Genomic DNA, 23,335 nt, shown 5'->3' on the forward strand with positions numbered 1-23,335 from the left:
ACAGCTAAAATTGGGGCAGTAAATTTGTAATTTCCAAATCCATTACCTTTTTTTGACAACAACAATAATACAATTTTAATAATAGTAATACTAATCTAAGTACAGTATATTAAATATATAAAAGTGAAAATTAATATACTTCATTTTAATAAATATACATTTTTAACATTTTACATTTTGTGAAAATTATGTAACAGTTTTTTTCACCCAAATTTATTATGAAATATTATAACAATTTAAAATAACTATTTAAAAAAATGTACAATGTATGATGGCAAACCTGAATTTTCAGCATCTTTACTCATTGTCTCCAGAAATTATTCTAAAAGGCAGATTTGGTGCTCAAAAATCGCTTTCATTTTTATAATTTTTTCTGTTTTAGATGAGTTTAGAATCGTATGCATCTTTACATAATTAAAATAATAATTGCAAAAATAAATAAATAAATGTACACACACACAAATTTAATATCAAAAGTGATAAACTCCACTATTATAATGAAACCAGCACCAATGTTTGGCAAGCCTAACGCATTTATTTATGCCATCTCCTGGTGTTTGTTTTGTTGGCAAAAGCAGCCTGTCTGTGTATGGGGGATGAAAAAAAAGTAAAGAGAATAACGTAGACAATCCACTGCACCAACCCTCATCCTATTTAAAGAGCACTCTCAGCAAACAAAGTCTAGAAAGAGTTCTCAAACTAGCCTCTTATACCTGTTTAAGGAATCATAGTACTTGTCAGTACCCATCTGATTTCTCCATGGTGTGTCCCGTCTGTGAGAGTAAAGAAACTAGCCAGGTCAGAGGTCAACAGCGTGGATCTGAACTATATTTTCAAAGTAATCCTCTTCTATATGCACCAAGTCCAACTCAGATGAAAGGAGAAATATTTTTATTTCACTGTGGCCTTACTGAATCATTCATACTGGCAGATACTAAGCCAAAAAAAAAAACACCTTCAGAAACTGATCTGATGAGAAGCAACAGCACTGTGCTTTAGTGATGTCAAACACAGGACCTTTCACGCATTCTGACATGCGATTGTGAGGGTCCCGGATGCAAGCATGTGATGCAAAGCAATAAATATTTGACATTAGTGTTGATGAAGGGAGGCCCACTGAACACTGGGATCCCCAAAGCTGGAGATTTTCTCTTTATGAATTGGTGGAAATATAATGCACACACTGACTTGCCTTCTCAAATAAAATGACATGCTAATTATTACCTTCCGATGACTGGTGATTTGCTACCATTCATGGTGTTCGTCCGCTCCCAAGGCTTTCTGGGCATATCTGTGAATAGAAAAAAGAAATTGTGTGATGTTAGACCAGACCAGAGATGCCCTAGACCTAGACCAGAGATGCCCAAACTAGGGCCCGTGGGCCAGAGTTGGCCCATGGTAACCTTTGAATTGGCCCGCCATCCCCTCTGAGAATGGTTTAGAGATTGTCGTTTCAAATTTAATGTAACCTCTTATTTGTTTGTTTTAGTGTTAAGCTACCAAAAAGTTATCTGAAATTGATAAATTGATAAAAAAATAAATGTTTCAATTTAAATGGTGTAAATTAATCAGATTTAGTTAAGTACATACAACGAATAGAGGACAATGCAGAGACTAGGCAAGGCAAAGGCAGCTTCTGATTGACTATGTTTTCAGCATTGAACTCCACTGTGTTATAAATGTGATTGTTTGTTTTTATTGCTATAAGTTATCATTTTAAAAAGTTTTACTGCATTAGTTCATAAGATTCAAAGTAATATTTTCAATTTATGTTTTTAATATTATGAAATGAATTAGGCAATTACCCATGGAAACTTTGATGTAAATGGTATATTTATCTTCGGCCCACGGCTATCAATGATGTTTGGTTTTTGACCCTTCACACGAAAAATTTAGGCACATCTAGCCTAGACTTTAGGCTGGATGACAAAATGCGAACACCATACTTATGTAGATTTAGAAATAACAATAATAATAATAATAATAATAATAATAATAATAATAATATCAACAACAAAAATCTACAAAAAACAGCAATAATAATAGTAATAATACTAATACTAATTAAAATAATAATAATAATAAAAACATCAAAAAATAAATAAATAAAAATAAATAAATCAACAACAAAAACAGCAATAGCAATAATAACAACAACATCATAATTAGCAACAATAATAATAATGACAACAACAACGACAATCAACAACAAAAGTGGCAATAATAATAATAATAAGAAGAAATTAAAGAAATAAATCTGAAAAAGTTAATAAAATATTTTAATAAAATATTAAATAATAAAATATTAAAAACCAAAATGTTGATCTTAAATTAAATTCTTATTTACATTTCCATGAACTGTACAGACTTAAAATTAATTATAATTATTATAAATGTGATTCCAGTCAAAATGATCAATTTTTGTTTGTGCTAAAAATCATTAGAATATTAAGTAAAGATCATGTTCCTTGAAGATATTTAGTAACTCTCCTACTGTACATAGATCTAAACTCACTTTTTGATAAGTAGCAGGCAGACTGCTTTAAATGCAATTTTTTTTTGTCTTTTTTATTTGTTTGAACTCTCAGATTCCAGATTTTCCAAATGTCTGGCCATATATTATCCTATCCTAACAAACCATACATCAATGGAAAGCTTATTTATTTAACTTTCAGATAATTTTAAAAAAATAACACTTATCACTTATGGTTTTGTGGTCCAGGGTCACAATTAAGAACACCACATAGCGTTTTCCGCAAACTCCTCCCAATAATACCCAAAACATTTTCACATTGCTTTTAAGAGCTAATAACCCCATTGATTTTTCCCCAAAATAAACATTAATAGCTAGCTACATACATTTTACAATCGGATTTTAATCACTGTTTACTTCCTGCTTACCTGGTGTGCTACAAGCTGACACTTTTGGAGTTACAGTAGCCTCGAAGTCATCCTGATGAAAATGTAAAGACAATATGTTCAAGAATCCGTTGCATAAACTGTAAGATCATCAAATCAATAAAAGAATAGAAAGTATGTACTATAAGAGTAGTCAGCATGCACATTAGTCTGTGTTCAGCTAAAAGAGGTAGTATTTAAACTCACAGCTTTCTGCTCAGGTTCTGGCGATGATCCTTTCTCAGCAATTCTTCTCCTGTTTCAAATAAACAGTTCATACATTTCATTACACTCTCACTGCCAGATCTGATCGCTCATAATCAGTGTTGGGAACAGTAACATACAGTATTACAATTTTAAGCCTATCTTACTCTTGAAAAAAAATTAAATAACACACTTTTATGTTCATATCTATTTGCATATTCCTGATTATTAATTAGATTATTAACCTTATTCTTGACGTATGTCGTACGAGCAGGCACAGCCCTTGGAATCTTTTTGGCTCGCGACATCCGGTCTCATTCATTTCCATTGATTTTTAGACATTAAAAACAGCTTGCTATGCTGCTTGATGTTGCAAACTGAGATTATTATAGTATTATTCAACTTTTTATGTATAGTCTTGAACACACTTGTTTGTAGAGCAAGTAGCTTGACCATTTTCTGCCGTTTATTATTCCTAGTCATTTCTCCCATAGGCAGCTGAATAGGATGTTCTAAAACAGTCGCAAAAAATGAGCGCACTTTCGCATTGAAGAATAAGGTCAATAGTTGATAATAATAATTCCTTACATTTATATACCGCTTTTCTGAACACTCAAAGCACACCACACACCAGCTGATTGGTGGAGAGGAGACAGAGTGATGCAGCCAATTATGATATGGGAGGCAATCATGGACAGAGGTCAGTGGGTAAATTTGGCCAGGATGCCAGGGTTAAACCTCTACTCTTTTCAAAGGACATCCTGGGATTTTTAACGACCAGAGAATCAGGACCTTGGTTTAACATCTCATCCAAAAGACGGCGCTCACTGACAGTATAGTGTCCTCTTCACTATACTGGCCGTTAGGACCCACACAGATCGCAGGTTGAGTGCCCCCTGCTGGTCTCAATCACTAACACCACTTCCGGCAGCAACCTAGCTTTCCCATGTGGTCTCCCAACCAGGTACTGATCAGGCACAGCCCTGCTTAGCTTCAGTGGACAACCATGTGAGAGTTGTAAAGAGCTAACTGCTGGCACTAGTTAGAACAACTCGTATTTATGTTCATAGTACATCCATCTGTAAATATTACCCATAGCTTTCTATAATTGCACTTAAAATACTTATATCCTGCACTTTCCACACTCATGGTTAGACCTAACCTGTATTTTGTTGCCTTGTACTTATACATGTGTAATGGCAATAAAGTTGAATCTAATCTAATCTAAAAGTGAACCAAGTTGGGTTTTTTAAGTGACTTTAGATTGTAATATATTGCTTTTTCACAACACTGCTCATAATCGTGATTATGTGCTCATGCCATTTTGTCCAACAAACAAACAAACCAGCACATCACAATAGACTTAGAGACTTGGAGTTGGGACTTGTAGAGCTGCCCATCAATGGATTTGCTCTTCAGTGTTTGGACTTTCAGCAGTAAATTTAAACCACACCGAACTAAACCAAACACTATAGAATATACAAGACATGTCACTCGTATCTTTTTGAATGGGGAAAAGGGTAACTGTCAATATGGTTAATAAAGCCCTCCCTACCAGTACAGAAGCCAATCATCAATCGATATATGGTAAAAAAAAAAAAAAAGCCCGCCTTCTTATACAGGAGGCAATCATCGATCGCTATAGACTGACGATACTCTGGGGGACGGGCTTGGACCAGGCGTGAGTTTCTGCAGATTTTGTGTGATTTGGACGTTTAGAAATGAAACTAAAGGGACAGTTGTTGATTAATTTTATTGGTGATTCCTAATATGAAATTCAATCGTAAGCTTGGAAAGCAATTTTGGAGAATTTGATGTTTCTCCATTCAAATAGAGTGCCCGAGCATACTGAACGAGAGGCGTTTCAAAGATGGCCATGGAGTGAAATGACTTGCCTTAAAGTGTCTTTGACTAAACTAAACTGATCTTCAACTCTGAAAACTGGACTGACACAGTTTCTGTTTACTAGAACTTCGATGTTAAGCTGCTTTGACTCAACCTACATAGCAAAAGCACTATATAAATGAACATGAACTGAATTAAATTGAAGTTAGTAAATGAATACTGCCAAATTTGAACTAGTAAAATAGCGAAAACGATTTTAGAACATAGAAATGTAACATGAACTCACAGTGGGAGCACCTGGTAGTGAAAATGTTTACTCTGCTTTTTTTTTTTTTTTTTCCAGACTAAATCTTATTTCAAGCATGTAGTTCACCTCCTGGCCAGCAGGGCGCTCATCTCCTCCATTAGGCCTCCTCCTCCAGGTAAAGGACCATTCCCACGGGATGCTTCAGGTTTGGCACCACCAGAACTCACCGCGGGTCCTGCAGCTGGAGCCAGGGGTTCGTCACTCTACAGTAACAGATTATGTGTGTTTAGCATTTTGATGAAAAGCATTTTCCAAAACATTTTCAGCTTTAAGGGCTGTGAAAACAAGGCTTATGATGGCATAAAATGTTCTTGTTGCAATTAACTGCAGAAGCTTTTATCCCTGTATACGGTATCTATCATGACATTCACAGTATTATCATGATATTAACCTAAGCTGCAAAAACAAAAAAGAATATTACTTTAACAGGTATAATAACAAAAATACTTGGTGTTTTATTGCTGTATTGTATATACCAGTGCTGAACTTTGTTCCTGGAAATCTACCTTCCTGCAGAGTTCAGCTCCAACCCTGATCAAACACACCTGAACCAATTAATTAGGAGCTGAACTTGATAATTACAGGCAGGTGTGTTTGATCAGGGTTGCAACTGAAATCTGCAGGAAGGTAGATCTCCAGGAACAGGGTTGGTCACCCCTGCTATATACTGTACATGTTCTGAATAAGTACAATGGGTAACATTGTAACATTAGGTAAAATTTAGTACACTGTTAATGTGCAATAGCACACTATATAATTTTATATCAATATTTCAGCACATAGTAAGCCACATTAACATAAATTGTTAATGTTTGAACTTTTAAGTCCTGTTATTTTAAGCAAACCAATTAAATCTCCAAACCTTTGCCACTGTTATGGTCAAATTGCTGCAAATACAATGTGAATATTCTTAAAAAGCTTGCTTAAAGTTAAAACAATAAATTACTCACACAATTCTGAAGTGCCCACAATATCAATATTGTGCATGTTTATTTTCAGGATATTGGTTTACTGACTATCAGCTTATGTCTAACATTTCAAACAAATTCAAGCAGAAATTCTATTTGTATTGAGCATCCATCTCTAGGGCTCTGTTTTGTTTATCATAGAAGTCTTCATGAAGCTCACTAAAACAGTAATGACTTCCCACTAAAGTCTATCCACAGATGCTATCTTAACTGCCTTTTTCTCACCTTTCTGGGTTTGTTTTGCAGGTGAGAGGAAAGAGCAAAGCCCTTATGTACATCGTGATCTAAATGCCACTTCTAGCAGTGTGGGCGGCATTGGTATGTTTGCTAATAGTATACCACTGCTCAGGTATTTCAAACTTCCACTGTGTTTACCTTTAGGCCATGGGTGTCCATTCCTAAATACTGAGGGTGACTGTTCTGTACACTTTAGCTCTAAAACACTTGTCTGAACATTTACAGTAAGTCTGAAGAACTAGATTAGCTTGTTCTGGGTTTGAGTTAACCTCTGCAGTACAGTTGCCCCTTAAGGAACAGGTTTGGGCACCCTTGTCATGAGGCTGCATTTACACTAGTGCATTTTTGTTTTAAAACAGCATTTTAAGATAAAACATTCCTCGTTCAGAACTGCGTCTACACTATATAGAGGAGATTCCCAAAGTAGGGCCCATGGGCCAAAGTTGGCCCACAGTAACCTTTGATTTGGCCCACCATCCCATCTGAAAAGAGAGAAAAAAAATGTGGCATGTGGTTGGGGCAAATGCCTTTGACAGAGATTGTCATTTCGATTTCAACGTAACCCTTTGTTTCTTTGTTTTATTGCTGAACTACAAAAAAAGTCAACTGAAATTAAATATTTCAATTAAATGTTGTAAATGAATCAGAATTTTAAAATGGAAAACATGTCACTTGACAAAAAGCAATGCACAAGACATCGGAGAGAAAATGAAGGCAAAGGTAGGCACAGGTCAACTAGTGTTTTCAGCACAACTCCATTGTGGTATAAATGAGATTATGTTTTTACTGTAATAATATGTTTATTATAAAATGTTAAAAATGATACTGCATTAGTTAATATGATTTAAAGCAATGTTTTCTAGTTATTTTTAAATATTAGCAATTAAATTAGGAAATAACCCATGGCAAATTTAATTTTATATGATATACAACATATGATATATTCGGTTTAGAATATATTCGGCCCACGTCCCTCAATCAAGTTTGGTCTTTGGCCCTCTATAAGAAAAACTTTGGGCACCCCTGCTATATAGCCTAAAATGCATGATACATAACCATTCACACTCCCTGGGTATGAGCATAGTTTGTTGGCACTCATACTTGCCATCTACCATTTGCGTAATGGTCATATGACCTGACGAATCAGGGAACGGTACATAATAGTCCAGAAGACCATTAAGAGAGAGAGAGTGTAGATAGCCACACCTCCATTTTCAAAGCTCCTTTTTGATCCATCAATCAGTGTCGCATTTGTCAACGAAAACTATGACGAATTATATTCGTCAACAAACGTTTATCACATAACGAAAACGAGACACAACAATTATACTGGTCATGTGACGATGACCAACTAAATTTATAACGCAATATTTGTGACGAATAAAAACGAGACTAAAAGTGCTTTACAATATTAAAACTATCCTAAAATGTCTCTTAATTTTCGTTGACTAAAACAAAATTAAATTATAACGTAGATTAAATTATTTTGTAGATTAAATTTAGACTAAAATGTCTTCAGTTTTCGTCGACTAAAACAAGACAAAAATAGTCATGGTTTAAATGACTATTTTTCTGACTAAAATGCTCAGATTTTTAGTTGACTTAATCCTGACTAGACTAAAAAACAATAATAAAAACACATTGTATGGAATTGTATAAGTATGAATGTGATTAAAACTAATAAAAATGAAACTGTCAGCCTTAACAAGACTTGAATGTTTTAAAACAAATATGCACTAGTGTAAATGGTGCCTAAGGGTATAGTGTACCTCAAGGTGATATCTAATGCAAATGAGAGTTTGTGATGGTCCTCAGACCCTTACCCTTGGCACTTTCTTTAGCTTGGCTCCAGCAAGGGCCGCTGCAAGCCCAGACAGGCCCTTGTTCTCGTCTGTGGTGGGCGAGGGGGTGAACAGACCCGAAGGCAGCGGTGGCGCAGGGGGTGGAGGGGGTGCTGGTGGGGGAGCCTGGCCTGAGGGTGGAGGAGGTGGCCCAGGGGGAGGTGGGGGACCTGTTGGTGTAAGTGTGGGAGGCAGAGGTGGCGGGGGAGGAGGAGGGGGGCCAGGGGGAGGTGGAGGTCCAGCAGTGGTGGGAGTCACAGTGGAGCTGGGAGGGAGGGGTGGTGGGGGCGGAGGGGTCGGCACCCCGTGTGCTGAATCTGCAGGGATAAATTAGAAAAATGGCATGATCATTAGGACATGTCTATGTAACTTCCTTTGGTGATCAGTTCAAATGTTTTTATTCATTCTCTTTTTTTTTTTCCCAGTGTGAAATAGCTCAAACATTTGGGGTCAATAATTTATTCTTCCTGTATAGAACAGCATTTATTTAAAATTTAAATCTACACTGTAAAAAAAATCTGTAATTTTACGGTTAATTTCTGACAGCTGGGGTGCCAGGAAAAAAAAAAACGTCAAATAACAGCTGTTAAATAAAAGAAATTTACTGTAAAATAACAGAGGTTGAATTACAGAAATTTTCCAGAAATTTAACTTTAAGGAAATTTCTGTAATTTAATGTCCGTTATTTTATGGTAAATTTCTGTAATTTAATGACCGTTACTTTAGTTTTTTTTCCGGCACCTCAGCTTCCGTAAATATACCGTAAAATTACAGATTTTTTCTTTTTACAGTGTATGTTACATTGTTATTAATGTTTTATGTATTTTCCATAATGCATCAAATCTAAATTTTAAATAATTTCCACAATAGAAGAAACAAAATGACTGCCCCCAAACCCTTGAAAGGTCATTTAATAGTCATCAACAATACTAATATTTATATCAATAATAATTTAAATCCACAGCTTATTCTTTATAACAGACACAGACGTGAACATATACTTGACATATTGAACACTTGACCATTAGTTGATGATCATTATAACCACTTACAAACACACAAAAGACATCATGATGACTTATGGGAATATGAAACAAATCCTTTTTTTAAATGCAGAGATGAAATTGTGGTGATGGCTTAAACTTATTGAATCTTTAAAATGTAAGTCAAAGCTGTTGTTGCATCATTATGCACTGTAGGTAAAAATCTTGAATTTAGGAAAGCATCAGCTTGACTGTTTTTTTTATTACACTTCGCTTTTTTTGGACGAAAAAAGCAGAAGATTTAGAAGTCTATGTGATATGCATGCCTGCCAAACACACTCAAATTAATCTTATTAGTGTGCAGAATTTAGCTCGGCATCAAGCTGCATCATGCATATGCCGTGTGAAGTCTAAAACATCTTCTATAAATAAAGCGTTGACTCTTCAAAAGAAGAGTTTATCTTATGACTTCATTGGATTGACCTGACCTTATATGAAACTTTTTGCAGTATGCCACATAAAACAAACCTGGCTAAAGACAAAAACATTTTAATTTTCATTTAGTTTCAGTGTTGCTTTATAAATTGAGGGTGTTTGATACAAATGTGTTAAAGTCAAGAATAAGTAAAAAGAGGATGTGGAACAGAAAGTTATCGATCATGTTAAGCTTACTGTGCAGTGACAGTTCACTTGTACATGTTGCCATCTAGGTGGGGTGCCCATTCCCTGATAAAACACACCAGCTTATCAATCTTAGGAATTGTGAAGCTTGTTGTATACCATGTAGTAGGTACTACAACTGATTCCAAATTTGACTTGCCAAAAGTACATTTCAGACTTGCTTCATCTGCCACTTAAACTGCAGAGTTTGGTCATAGGGACAGTCCACTGGGACACTGCTGGAATTGCATAATGTTTTAGCTTACGGTATTCTACGTACAGAAGTACAGGCATACTTGGACATGGAGCCTAATTGTCAAGACTTCCTAAAGATCTTCATTAGCTGGTTAAGGTGTGTTGGAGCAAGGTTGGAATTGTACTCTGTAAAGAGGTACGAACAGGACTGGGCATCCCAGATCTAGACCTTCTCTACCGTAACCAACAATAAGTATGGGATGGTTTTGATAAACTGCAGAAAAACAGAGTTGACATCACGGCTTTGCAATCAATGAGACTCAAATCAAAGTTTCACAAGAGAGAGTGGGAAGGTGTTTTCATGCCATGCTGTTTAACACAATTATGGACCACACAAACAAGCATCCATCAAACTGATTAACACGGGAACCATTGCATCCCAGCAAACAAGCAAAAACATTTTCCTGAGGACTTTCATTTTGAGCTAAATAAAGCTATGCCAACTGCAGCCAGAAAAGCAACCCAGCTCAACATGGCAGGCCCCCTCCTTGAACCCCCATTAGCGGGTTAGTGGAGGCTGAGCGACACAGAAGAGGCCTTACCCGGCTGGCTGGGGAAGTCAGCAGGATGAGTGGGTGGCTCTGGAGCAGAGAAGCAGGAGTCTCCCAAACCAGAGTTTACAGAGTGCTCAGCAGAGGCGGGGAAGGCTGTGGAAGGAGAAGGGAGAACAGCAGGCTGGGGTGAGGGACAAGACACATGGGGAGCGATGGGCAAGGTGGGTGAGGGGGAGTACAGGGGTGGCGGAGGGGGTGGTGTCGGTGGCGAAGAAAACGGCTGACCAGATACAGGGGATGAGGTGTGGAAGTGAAGCGAGGTGGGAGGCCCGTTGGGTGCAGAGATGGGCGAAGGTGGTTTCTGGGAGAGCGGACTAGGGGCAGGGATTGCGATCATAGGACGAGGGCCCGTGGCCTTGCCCGGGGGACTGCTAATCATGACTGGAGGAGAGGGCGGTAGGGGTGTGAAGTTGTTAGCCGTCCAGATTACCGATTTGGAGGGTGGAGCTGGAGGTGGGGCAGGGGGAGGTGGAGTGGGTGGGGCAGGTTGTCTGCGAGGAACGGTGGCGTAATGAGGCAGGACTGGGTGGAAGGCCGAGCCTAGGGACGTGGCGAATCTGGAGGCAGAGTGCCGCAGGGGCGGGGTTGGGGGAGTAGCTGTTGAAGGCAATGGCGCTGGCGGAGGGTAGCTGGGTGTGGAAGGAGATACAGGTGAGGAAGAGGTGGTCTTGTTGTATTCGGGAGGTGGAGGAGTGTAGAGGGTGCTTTCGAATGCTGAGGACCGAGGACAGGACAGGAGGGAGGAAGCAGCAACCGTGCAAAGGGAAAGAACACAAGACAAAGAGAGAAAAAGGGGGAAGGAGACAGAAGAGAGAAAGGGGGCAAATGAAGCAAGAAAACTAGCAGAGACCTACAAGTCCATCATATGTTCTTAATTCTGTCTATAAACAGGGAACACACTAGAATTAGTACAATCAGTTAGCTGTAAACAACATCATGAATTGGTAATGGTGGATCAACTCCAACATGTGGGCAAAATGATACACAAACATCATGTTTAGCATGTAGTAATTTCAGGAGATGGAACCCAAGGGTTATTGTTACTCCTGGATGCACTTGTCACGTGAGGTTAGCATCATCACACATCTGCTAAAGCCTAGTCATCCACTCTCCACATGCCAAGAAATATGCCCAGAAATAAGTTTTTCTAACGAAAACACATTTGTTCCCTTTTACACTTTATAAAAACAAATCTGTTTAAAAGTGGAATGTGATATCAACTAACAAACTTAACTCATCGGTAGGGCCAGACAGAATCTGTGGACATGTTTTGCTATTCTTGCACAGAATTTAGTAAAACATCTGCGGATTATGCAGAATGATTTTAGGAGTATCATAACTAAAAACTTAATATATGAAATAAAAAAATTTAACATTTTTAACTTTTATTTAATGTTTACAATGCAAATCCAATTAGATCCACTTATTTGGTGAACAAAGCAAGTCTCATATATCTACTAAAAGACAGAAGATATTACTTTACAAACTGTATTGTAAATAAATTAAATGAACATTTTTAATATTCATATTATTATATCACAATAATATTATTGAATTTAATTTAAAAACTTAATAAATATAAATGTACACACATTTACACAAGTAAATAGATAGACTCAATGATGGGCTAAACATCTGCGGATTTCTCCATGCACAGATTCCCTGTGGGCCTACTCATTACACATCCATTTTCCACTGAAACATTATTGCTGATAGGTTACAACTACAAATTCACAAGCATAAACTACACTGATAATATATACAATAAATAAATAAATAAATAAAGACAATTACATATTCTTATGTAATATTCTAATTACATAAACAAAAACATAAACAAATAAAATTCTTTAGCTATGTCTCTTACACAAAAACTGAAACTATTACGACATTGTTTAGTTATGGTTTTATATTTTAATATATTTTAACATTTATATATTTTAACATACACAAATATTGTAATTTGGTGAGTTTTACTACATTTTCAGTTTTATGTAATTGTCTGTGTTCAGAAATCAAAGTAATATGTGAAATTGTTGTGAAAACATATTATTATTAATATTATTATTATTATTAATGTTGAAAACAGATGAACTGCTTCATATTATTGTGCAAACCACACTACATTTTTAGGATGAATAGAAATTTGTATTCGAAAAAGAAACTGGTTGTAAAATTATTAGTGCACAGTCTCGTTTGATTTAACGCATCCTTGTTGAATGCAAGTATAAAATACAGATGTTATATAAGGGTAAAATGTTATTTGAGTGTAATACTCTATGTCATACAACATACATGTCTTTTTATCTGTTAGTATAAATACACTGCATGTTGGAATAGGGGTGTAACGGATCCCGGTTGATTTGTATAGATCACAACCCACGTGTCCTGCGAATTAATACATTTTTTTTACTTGTAGATTAATCCTAAATGTGTAACGGTTGCAGAGTGATCGCATCTCGTGTCATTCAAATCACATGTATGAAAGCATTTTGGCATTTATTTAAAATTTAATGATGACAGAAGTAGTTGTGGTGGGTTATTCGGGATGTGGGAGGTTTCATTAAAGGTGTTTTCTGTCACTACTTGTTTAGCCTGCAAAAATCAAGAAAGAGATTCAGTTTTTAGTCTTTTTACAATACAATACAATAAATATTCATAAAGCACATTAAAAAACAACCAAGGTTGACCAAAGTGCTGTACCTAGGAGTGCTAAAGACAGATAAGCAGAATATAAAAGAAACATTTAACTAATAAAAGCAATAAAACAGTGATAAAGGAGTATTAAAAGCTAGAGAAAATAGATAGGTCTTTAAAACAGACTTGAATACAGAAATGGAGGGGAAAATCTATGAGGTTTTGGTAGTCTGTTCCAGAGTTTAGGACCAGCAACAGCAAACGCTCGATCACCTCGTTTTTTAAGGCGTGTTCTGGGCACAGTGAATAAATTGAGATCATAAGATCTCAATGATCGAAAGGGGGTATACGGACAAAGCAAGTCAGTAAGGTACTGAGGAGCAAGATTATTGACGGCTTTGTGTCTTGAGACTTTTGAGTTAGTTATGACGTTACAAACAGTCAAATAACACCGAAGTACTGGGATAACGGTTTATAGTTTAGAATTAACCACTGATGTTTATGGTAAAGTTTAAAACCACTGTCTTATGAATTTAATCATGCTCAAAATTAAGGTTGTAGGCAGAAATTACATTATTTAACCAATAGGTGGCGACAACCAGCCATCAAAAATATGCCTGAATAACTGAATAATTCTTCAAAAATTACACATCTAGCAATGAAACAAAAAGTTTTATGACTGAATAACTGAATCATTTACTAAAAATGAGACTAAAAATAAACATGGGTTGTACAAATTATGCTAGATTTCTACATTTAGCGTTATCAGCAACAGTAATAGTAACACTAAATTTATTTTTATTCAGCTGATTATTTCTTAATTTCTTTAATAAAACGTACATGTTCTAAGTTTTGTTTGTTAAAATCAAAAGTGTTTTGCAGTACTGTTTTGTAATAAATGGAAAGCAAATTACATTTGGCATCTCCTCTTCTTGGCTGATCCATAAAATGGTCCGATCCGTGACTAAAAAACCATAATGTGATCCGAACCGTGAGATTTGTGATCCGTTACACCACTAGAATAAATGTAGGCCTGTTTCTAAATGAAGTACATGTAAATTCATGTTTTGGTTTACGGTGACACTGCATTATAACCCTCACTGACTGCCATATGTTGGCCAAATCGTTCTGCTCTAGTGGTTTTCATAAGCAGCCTGCAGACACAGCTGCCCTCCTGCTGCGTGAAGCCCACCACGCCCCCCCTCTTCAAAACACACGTCAACACACAGGCAAACACACATTACCATGCCCTACATTCAGGTCATCTCCTTATTAACACTTTCCCTTTACTCACACTCCGTGACTTAACAACAGCTGATTTCTGTTATCCCTTGTTTTAAATAATATACCTCATTTGTACATTGCTAGCTTCCACTTCACTTGCATTATATCTTTCCACACTATTAGCTTCGACAAGCACAGCACATGACCCAAGATGCAGTGCAGTATGTTCGCCAAATGACTTAATGAAATTCTTCCACTCCTAAAGCACAAGCGGTCACATGGCAAAATCGGCTGTGCTTCAGAGAGTCTGATCCAGCTTTATTAAATCAACAGATGCTCAAATACACTGTTTTAATACATTGAAAAATTTTTTTAATTGGATTTACATTTTTTTAAGTGGTTGCAAACTATTTATTTGGGCTGAGTTTAAACAAATAAATTAAGTTGAACGTTACTAAGATTAATTTGTTAGTTTAAATTCAGCCCATATAAATTGTTTGCAATCACTTACCTTTTTGTTTTCAAAAACTTTTTTTTCAGTGTACTGAAATTAATCATTTGGTATAGAGATAATTGCCACATCATATTGTAAAGTGAAAAAGTAAACCTAAAATAATTAATGTATGCATTCCATTTAAAATAGGCACCTGTACAGTAAATATAAATATAGACTTTGTTGTATTCACAGAGAAAGACCTCAGACCTCAAATCCCACCAAAAAAAAAATAGAAATTTTCCAAGACATGGCATAGAAATGTCACAGAGTCTAGATCTAGACCTGCTAAAAATACAACTGCCATTCAGGAAGATTTCATTCCAGACAGAAAAGTCAATCCGGTGTCAGAATAAAACATTAAGCACTGAAAGACACCAAGTGCACACTAGCTGTACAATAATTTCTACAAATGTCACTAGCTATGTTGGATATGGATATTTTGCATATGCACATAAAAAACGGTTGATGGAAACGCCAAGATGCGCATAAAAGTGGCATAAACTTTTTATTTGATAAGCAAAGATGCGTATAAACTATGATAGAAACTCTTTTACCGAACAAATTCGAGTGTGCGCATAAAAGTCTTGTTATTTTGTTTAAAGAGATCATGTGATGATTAAAAAAATGCATGTGAATGGTCAAACCAGAGTGTCTGTGCTCCGCGTCTCTAGCCTTCAAACGCCACTACGCGTTTATTGTGTGTCAGAATACCGTCTTCTGAGGCGCAAGTCATTTATTAAATGAAGAAAGATTCACACAACTTCTACTGCAGCAAATTCCGGTTTTACCTTTGATATTTGGCGGCAGTTAATCAGAAAGTGATGATTTTGTTCTCTTTGACTCATTGGATGGAAACACTGCTTTATTCACACGTCTTTTATGCGATATTCCAGTTTTGCGCATAAATTTAATTCGCACCTTTAATGGAAACATAGCTACTGAAAATATTTATTATTTCAGGGATCAGGAAACAAATCTTGGCTTCCTTTTAACGTTTTGAGAGAACAAAGGACAAAACTGTTCTGATCTATTATAAGAGTGATATGTCTATTATAAGCTGGCCAGGAGCTTTAGTTTTCAGTAAGTTTAAGGTGCAACAAAGCTAAATGAGTTCCTTAAGCAATCTGTATTGTAACTGCAACACCTACTAGATAGATAGATAGAAAGATAGATAGAAAGATAGAAAGATAGAAAGATAGATAGATAGATAGATAGATAGATAGATAGATAGATAGATAGATAGATAGATAGATAGATAGATAGATAGATAGATAGATAGATAGATAGATAGATAGATAGATAGATAAGATCTGTTTAAACACCTGGTAACAGCTTTTGTTTCTACTCTCGCAGTAGCTGAACTACACTAAAAGCTGTGTGTTTGCTTTCAGTTTTGGGTGTAATTAGTTAATGTAATTAAATTACTTATTCACTGAAAAATTAAAGTAAGGGATTAGTTTTTTTGGGGTATAATTACTTAATTAATGTACTTATCCACTGAAAAAGCTAAGTAAGGGATTATATTTCATTTTAGGCTATTTAATTACATACTTGCCTTAAAATATTGTACATATACTCAACAGTTCTGTATAAATCAATTCAGAGAGAGAAGCAGAGTAATTGTATTTTTTGTACAAATATACTTTGCAGAATACTTTTTTAATTAAAGGATCTTTGATGTTTTCTTGTTTTCTATAAGACCAAACCAGAATGTGAAGGTGTATGATGTCATTACCATTTCTGAATTGTCTGGATTTCTGGAACACTCTTTACAATATTTGTGATAATGTAAAGTACATACATCACAAAATATATAACACTGCTCTAGTAGTTTTTAAAATTTTCAAGAAAAAAAGTGTACATGCTGTGCCTTTAATACCAGGTGTAAGTGATGCCAATTGATACGCAATTAATTTTGACATCCCTACACTGTAAAACCCAAAAAGTTAAGGTAACTCAAACCATTTGAGGAAACCGATTGCAACAAACCATTTAAGATCAAAAACTAATCATAATGAGTACTGTAAACTTAATTCATTTGAGTAAACGAAGCAATTTGAGCACAGTAAAACCCAATGAGTTAAGGCAACTCAAACCGTTTGGGGAAAACGATTGCTACAAACCATTAAACTAATCTATATGAGTACTGTGAACTTACTCCATTTAAGTTGAAGTAATGAGGTATTTAATTAACTCATTACCCATTTCAAATGAGTAGAATTAACTTTCAGTCAATTTTGAGTTAACTACACTCATTTCATTTGATAAAGTTGACTGTTGGGTTTTACAGTGTAGTACAGAATAATGCATCTTTCTATATGAAAAGCACTGCATCCACTGTATAATAGTAGTATAAAACAGTATTTTATGCACCAGTAACACATGGAAAATGTGCTTCCCTGCTAAACTGCACAAATGTTTAACACTTGAAATAACAATCATGTCCATCAAAGCCTGAGGGCTCACATACTGCCCTGAAATAAACAACCCCTCCCCCACATCAAGAAGAAAAATGTGTATTTTTGTACTGCACGTTGTTCTGAGAAACTGATGAAATATAATGTGAAGAATTTGAGTGTGTGTAACAGCCTGGAATTTGGCAGTAAATCAAAGTTTATCTTACAACAAGGTCTTACTATGAACGGTTGACTGTCGCATGTGCTTCTAAAGCAAAATCTAATATTTTTCCTTCTCTGTTAGTAATCTAAGTGGAGTATTGATGCTAACCAGTGGCCAAATGACAATTAAATTCAACATCATTTTTCAAGTTATACAAAGTTCAACTTAATATTAGTAGTCAGATTGATTGATGCAAGTTAAGATGACTAAAGAAGTTAATTTGATTCCTCAAAAATAAGCAATAAGACAACAAGAATTTTTGTACAGTGTATGAAAAAAAAAACCCAGCCAATTTTTCCCTCACTGAACAAAACTGTCAACTTATAAAATCAATACAGGTTATAAAAACATTAGCGCTGACGACCGGCAAGGATGCATAACCTCATATTACTATCTACACCTAAAATTTCAACATCGCCCCTTACGAGTGACACTCCCTAACCTGAGTTCTGGCAGGTGACCCAGAATGCTTGTTTGCTGTACACAGGACAGCGTGAGAGACATGTGGTTAAGTCTGTGTCGCTCGCCCTGAGTTCGTCATCTTTCAAGCTGTTGATTCAGACTCTTCCAACACACTGACAGATGGAAACGTCAGGAGAAGATCACCTATTGGTATATTAAGACGCACGGAGGTTGCACCCTTTCCATATCAAATAATATCTCACTAGAAGCCAAGTACTGAACATACACTGTAAAAACCAATAAGTTGAGGTAACTCAAACCATTTGAGGAAACTGATTGCAACAAACCATTTAAGTTCAAAAACTAATCACAATGAGTACTGTAAATGAAGTAATTTGAGTAAACGGAGCAATTTGAGCACAGTAAAACCCAATAAATGAAGAGAACTCAAACCAACTGAGTACTGTAAAACCCAATAAGTTAACGCAACTCAAACCATTTGAGGAAAGCGGTTACAACAAACCATTTGAGTTAAAAAAAACCTATGAGTACTGTGAACTTACTGTGAGTAATGAGGTATTTAATTAAATCATTACCGTCAACATTGAGTTCAAAACTCAAATCAAAATCAAAAATTTTCAAATGAGTAGAAATATCTTTCAGTCAATTTTGAGTTAACTACACTCATTTCATTTGATAAAGTTGACTTTTGGGTTTTACAGTGTACTAAAAATAAGACTGAATTAGAGATGCAAAATATAGCAAAGCACATTGATTTTTATGTCTCACAGATTGTTATGATATTTTTATTTCAATTTTATTGTTGTCAGCCAATATTGTAATTTAGTTTCAAGCATTTACTTTATTATGATTTATTTTTAAATCATAATTCGTCCTGATTATAATTTTGCCATGATTCATTATTCCAACTCAAAGAGTTCACTCTAAATTATATACTATTTAAAGCATTATTAAATCTTTATTGATCACTGCTTTTCTATAATATTGAACCACATAAATTTTAAAACCGTTTTTCAATAAATCCTCTCGTATCGTGCTTAACAATTATAAATAATATACAGCTATGGAAAAAGGAGACCAGTTTCTTAGCTTCACAAAATGTACTCTTTGGTATGGGTTTGAGTAGCCCAAATTTATGTTATAGAAAAATATTAAATAACATTTTCAAAAATTGCAAAAATGAAGAGAAACAAAAAAATATATAAAATTGTTGAAATGTTGTAGTTTGTAATCTTTTTTTATATATTTTGCATGAATTTAAATATATTATCTTTCCATTTCTAAAGATGTTCTGTCACTAAATCTGTTTAAAAATTATGTTTGTTCAAATGCACCAATATAAATGACCCATATTCACTGAGAAATGGATACAAATATTCATTTTCAAAATGGGGTGTACTCGTATATGTTGAGCACTGTAAAACAACAGTATTTTGTTGTCTAAAAATGAACAAATATGTCCAAAACATGCCTCATTGTTAATTTATTTGGAAAAAAAACTAAATGTTTTAATTGTATCAAGAATTTCATAAGTAGTTTTCAACTTGTTCTATTCTGTAAACTAATGATTATATTTCTTCCGCCTTTGAAATATAAATGTTATTTAAAGAATTTTTTACATAAAGTAACAAAAAGCCTCCATGTTTTTTTTCCATGGCATGTTATAATATTTATTTTTAAATGACACAATACTTATGTTTAACTTTAAAAGAGTTAATATGCAAACTAATTAATATTTGGTGGATTAACCCTGATTGTCATTCACAACAAAAGAAAACATTTGTTACTGTAATTTTCTGCTTAAAAAATAAATAAAGCAGCAGCTCTATGACGATATTTGAAGTTTTATTTATTTATTTATTTATTTATTAATACACACACACACACACACACAGTTGAAGTCAGAATTATTAGCCCCCTTTGAATTGTATTATTATTATTTTTTTTTTCTTATGTCTTTTTTTTTTTTTCAGTATGTCTGATAATATTTTTTCTTCTGGAGAAAGTCTTATTTGTTTTATTTCGGCTAGAAAGAAAGGAATTTAAAAAAATTTAAGAACCATTTTAAGGTCAAAATTAGCCCCTTTAAGCTACTGTATTTTTTTTTCTCGATAGTCTACAGAACAAACCATCGTTATACAAATACTTGCCTAATTACCATAACCTGCCTAGTTAACCTAATTAACCTAGTTAAGCCTTTAAATGTCACTTTAAGCTGTATAGAAGTGTCTTGAAAAATATCTAGTCAAATATTATTTACTGTCATCATGGCAAAGATAAAATAAATCAGTTATTAGAAATGAGTTATTAAAACTATTATGATTAGAAATGTGCTAAAAAAAAATCTTCTCTCCATTAAACAGAAATTGGGGGAAAAAAACAGGGGGGGCTAATAATTCAGGGGGGCTAATTCAGACTTCAACTGTATATAGCAATTTATCAATGAAAATCAACAGCATAAAAATCTATTTTCAAATCCAGACTTTTTAATATTGTGCATCCCACGTCCAAATCCACGATTTAAAACACAATTTTAAAGGCATAAAACCCACACCATCATATATATATAAATATATAAACAAATACAGCTCTTCACAAGCACTGAGATGCTAAGCATATTCTACAACAGCCAAAAAGCCACTTACATTGTTAGTGTGTGTTAAAAACCCCCATTCATTTCTTATCATCTCCTCATCTTATCATCATATCATTCCATCCCATCTACATTCTATCTGTCACTTCTATCAATTCAAATACTCTGAAACAGATCAAGATGCTCACCGGCGTTGGAGATGCGTCTCCCTCTCTCCCAGTCCATCTGCTCTCTGTCCAGCTGCTCTTGCTGCTCCCGCTCCTGCTTCTCTCTCTCGGCTCTCTCTCTCTCCATCAGCTCCCGTTCCTGTCGTTCCCTCTCCAGCAGCTCCTGCTCCTGACGCTCACGCTCCAGGCGCTCCTGCTCGGTGCGTTCCCTCTCCAAACGCTCCCGTTCCTGCCGTTCCCGATCCTGCCTTTCCCGATCCTGCCGTTCCCTCTCAGTGCGCTCTCGTTCCAGCATCTCTCGCTCCTGGCGCTCGCGTTCCTGTCGTTCTCGATCCAGCCGCTCTTGCTCTTTCTCCTTCTGACGCTGGAGCTCCTGCAGCTGCCTGAGGACACAGCAGAGAAGAGGGCAACGTGTGAATACAACGCTCTAAATATCTGTAGCAGAACAACACAGAAACAGCTAATTCTGACTTGCTTTGAATTTGGATAGTCACTGTTTTTAGTTTGTTCACTGAAAGAGAGTGTGTGTGTACACCTGAATGCACACAGACTCATGGGGACCAAAATGTAGGTCTTCATGAGTAAACATTAGGGCTGCACGATATTGGAAAAAACTGACAGTGCGATGTTTCATTTTTAATTGGGATATGAATATAATTTTACTATACGATTTAAGTAACTGTAAAGAATTCATAGTTTTACACTGATTATGTTTTACGGGATAGTTTTACGGGATGATTTTGTAGGGAGTATATCTGCATAAAAGATTTTTAAAAATCCATAAATATTATAGATGGGCATAGATACATTTTTTAATCTAGATTAATGTCACTGTAATCTTGGATTTAATCTAGACTAATCTAGATTAAAATGGCTCATTTCAATTCTGCTGAATCATTCAGAATATGTGTGCTACCCAAATAATGAAAACTTCCTGTTTTAAAAATGCATCACAAACTGCTTGAGAAACTGTTCTACTATGATAATTGGAGATGAAAATAAATTATGTTCAATAAGATGTACTTGTTTACTAACTGTTTATTCAGTTAAACATGAATATTGAACTGTAGGCCTACATAAGCACCAAACAGCGATTTTTTATTACCTTAATTCGACTAAAGTCATAACTGAACTAAACAGAAATGGAATTAAGACATGGAGTATGCATATATTAGTGGCATTATTGAAGTAAACACTGCAATCAAACTATTACCGTCATGTAGGACTTTTCGTTCATGAGTGAATGTGAAACTGCCGAACTGAAGTCACCCAAAATTACAGGAAACTCTTACATGAAAGCACTTCACGTAAACACCTCAATTATATTATTGTCTATTAAGGCAAATAACTAGATTACAGATGTCCATGCAAGCGTAGTCAGTAATGTCTTCAAAGTAAGTGAAAAATCTAGAAGGGCATCCTGCTGATTTGCTTCAGAAGGGCACTTTTTTTTTGTCAGATGGCTCACCGGTTTGACTTTCATTCACCGTCATTCATTTTAAAAAGCACCCGGTCCATTTTATTTGTATATGTTTTACTCGAACACAAACTCTACAGGTGCCTGGATGTTCTAGTGAATTGCATCCATGTTAGCACTTCACGTTTGATGTGGTAATTTCACTGTAGGAATACACACAGGTTCGAAGACTCGTTCGCGCCACCTACAGTGCAATTCGTTCAGGTATACATCCGCACTATAATATCAAGGTGAAAGTCATCATAGCTTGCGTAGAATAGACCCAGCTCTCAATTCAACTTTGAGAATAGATTATCGGCGATTTTTTTTTTTTTTTTTTTTTTTAAATCGCCCGATAAGAGTCTCTCGTTAACGCCGATAACAGCCCACCACTAATAAATATACAAAATAAAAATAAAGCACAGATTTAAAAAAAAAACTATAGAACAAAGGTAAATATGAACTAAACAGAGCTTTAATGATTTTTGGTAGAGTCTAAAAGTATTGAGGTACATAAATTCAATAATCAAATGGGAAACTAGTCCTCATTACACAAATGATTAAACAATTAATTTTGTTAAAGCGGCAAACTTTATAATTTATTGTGCCCAAATGGAACAACTTTAAGTCTTACTGTCACAGGCCTTAAAACATATCCAAGTCCTATCTTTTACACTATTAGATTATGGTTAAACTTCACAAAGATTCTGCAAATCACGTCTTCTAAATTGTGGTTCCTGGTTGATTATAATCCCAACAATCTGCAGATCCTGCGATGTGCAGATTCACACATTGCGATGTAGATGCAGAAACGATATATTGTGCAGCCCTAGTAAACTTGCTTATAAATCACACAGAATGAAGTATTTCGAAATATACAGTTTGTATAGTACACTCTAAAAAAAATCCGTAATTTTACAGTTTATTTCCGGCAGCTGGAGTGCTGGATTACAGAAGTTTGCTTAAAT

At 35.3% G+C, this 23,335-nt stretch overlaps 1 protein-coding gene across 8 annotated transcripts in view; it reads right to left on the bottom strand.

Annotated features, from left to right (window-relative positions):
- The window catches only part of enah (ENAH actin regulator), a 183,366-nt gene that overhangs the window by 9,964 nt on the left and 150,067 nt on the right, over window positions 1–23,335 (bottom strand). For 3 of the 8 annotated variants that reach the window (XM_056481597.1, XM_056481596.1, XM_056481599.1), the window contains 8 exons: window positions 20,933–21,294; window positions 10,741–11,466; window positions 8,283–8,617; window positions 5,321–5,457; window positions 3,106–3,154; window positions 2,902–2,953; window positions 1,225–1,291; window positions 714–773 (listed from right to left, as the gene is read on the bottom strand). In XM_056481597.1, the coding sequence (XP_056337572.1) occupies window positions 714–773; window positions 1,225–1,291; window positions 2,902–2,953; window positions 3,106–3,154; window positions 5,321–5,457; window positions 8,283–8,617; window positions 10,741–11,466; window positions 20,933–21,294 (1,788 nt within the window). The remainder of the gene's footprint in view (window positions 1–713; window positions 774–1,224; window positions 1,292–2,901; window positions 2,954–3,105; window positions 3,155–5,320; window positions 5,458–8,282; window positions 8,618–10,740; window positions 11,467–20,932; window positions 21,295–23,335) is intronic. The other 5 variants (XM_056481600.1, XM_056481598.1, XM_056481603.1 and 2 more) reach the window with 5 other exon arrangements.

The sequence above is a fragment of the Danio aesculapii genome, chromosome 20, assembly GCF_903798145.1.
Source record: "Danio aesculapii chromosome 20, fDanAes4.1, whole genome shotgun sequence".
In the NCBI taxonomy this organism is placed as follows: Eukaryota; Metazoa; Chordata; class Actinopteri; order Cypriniformes; family Danionidae; genus Danio; species Danio aesculapii.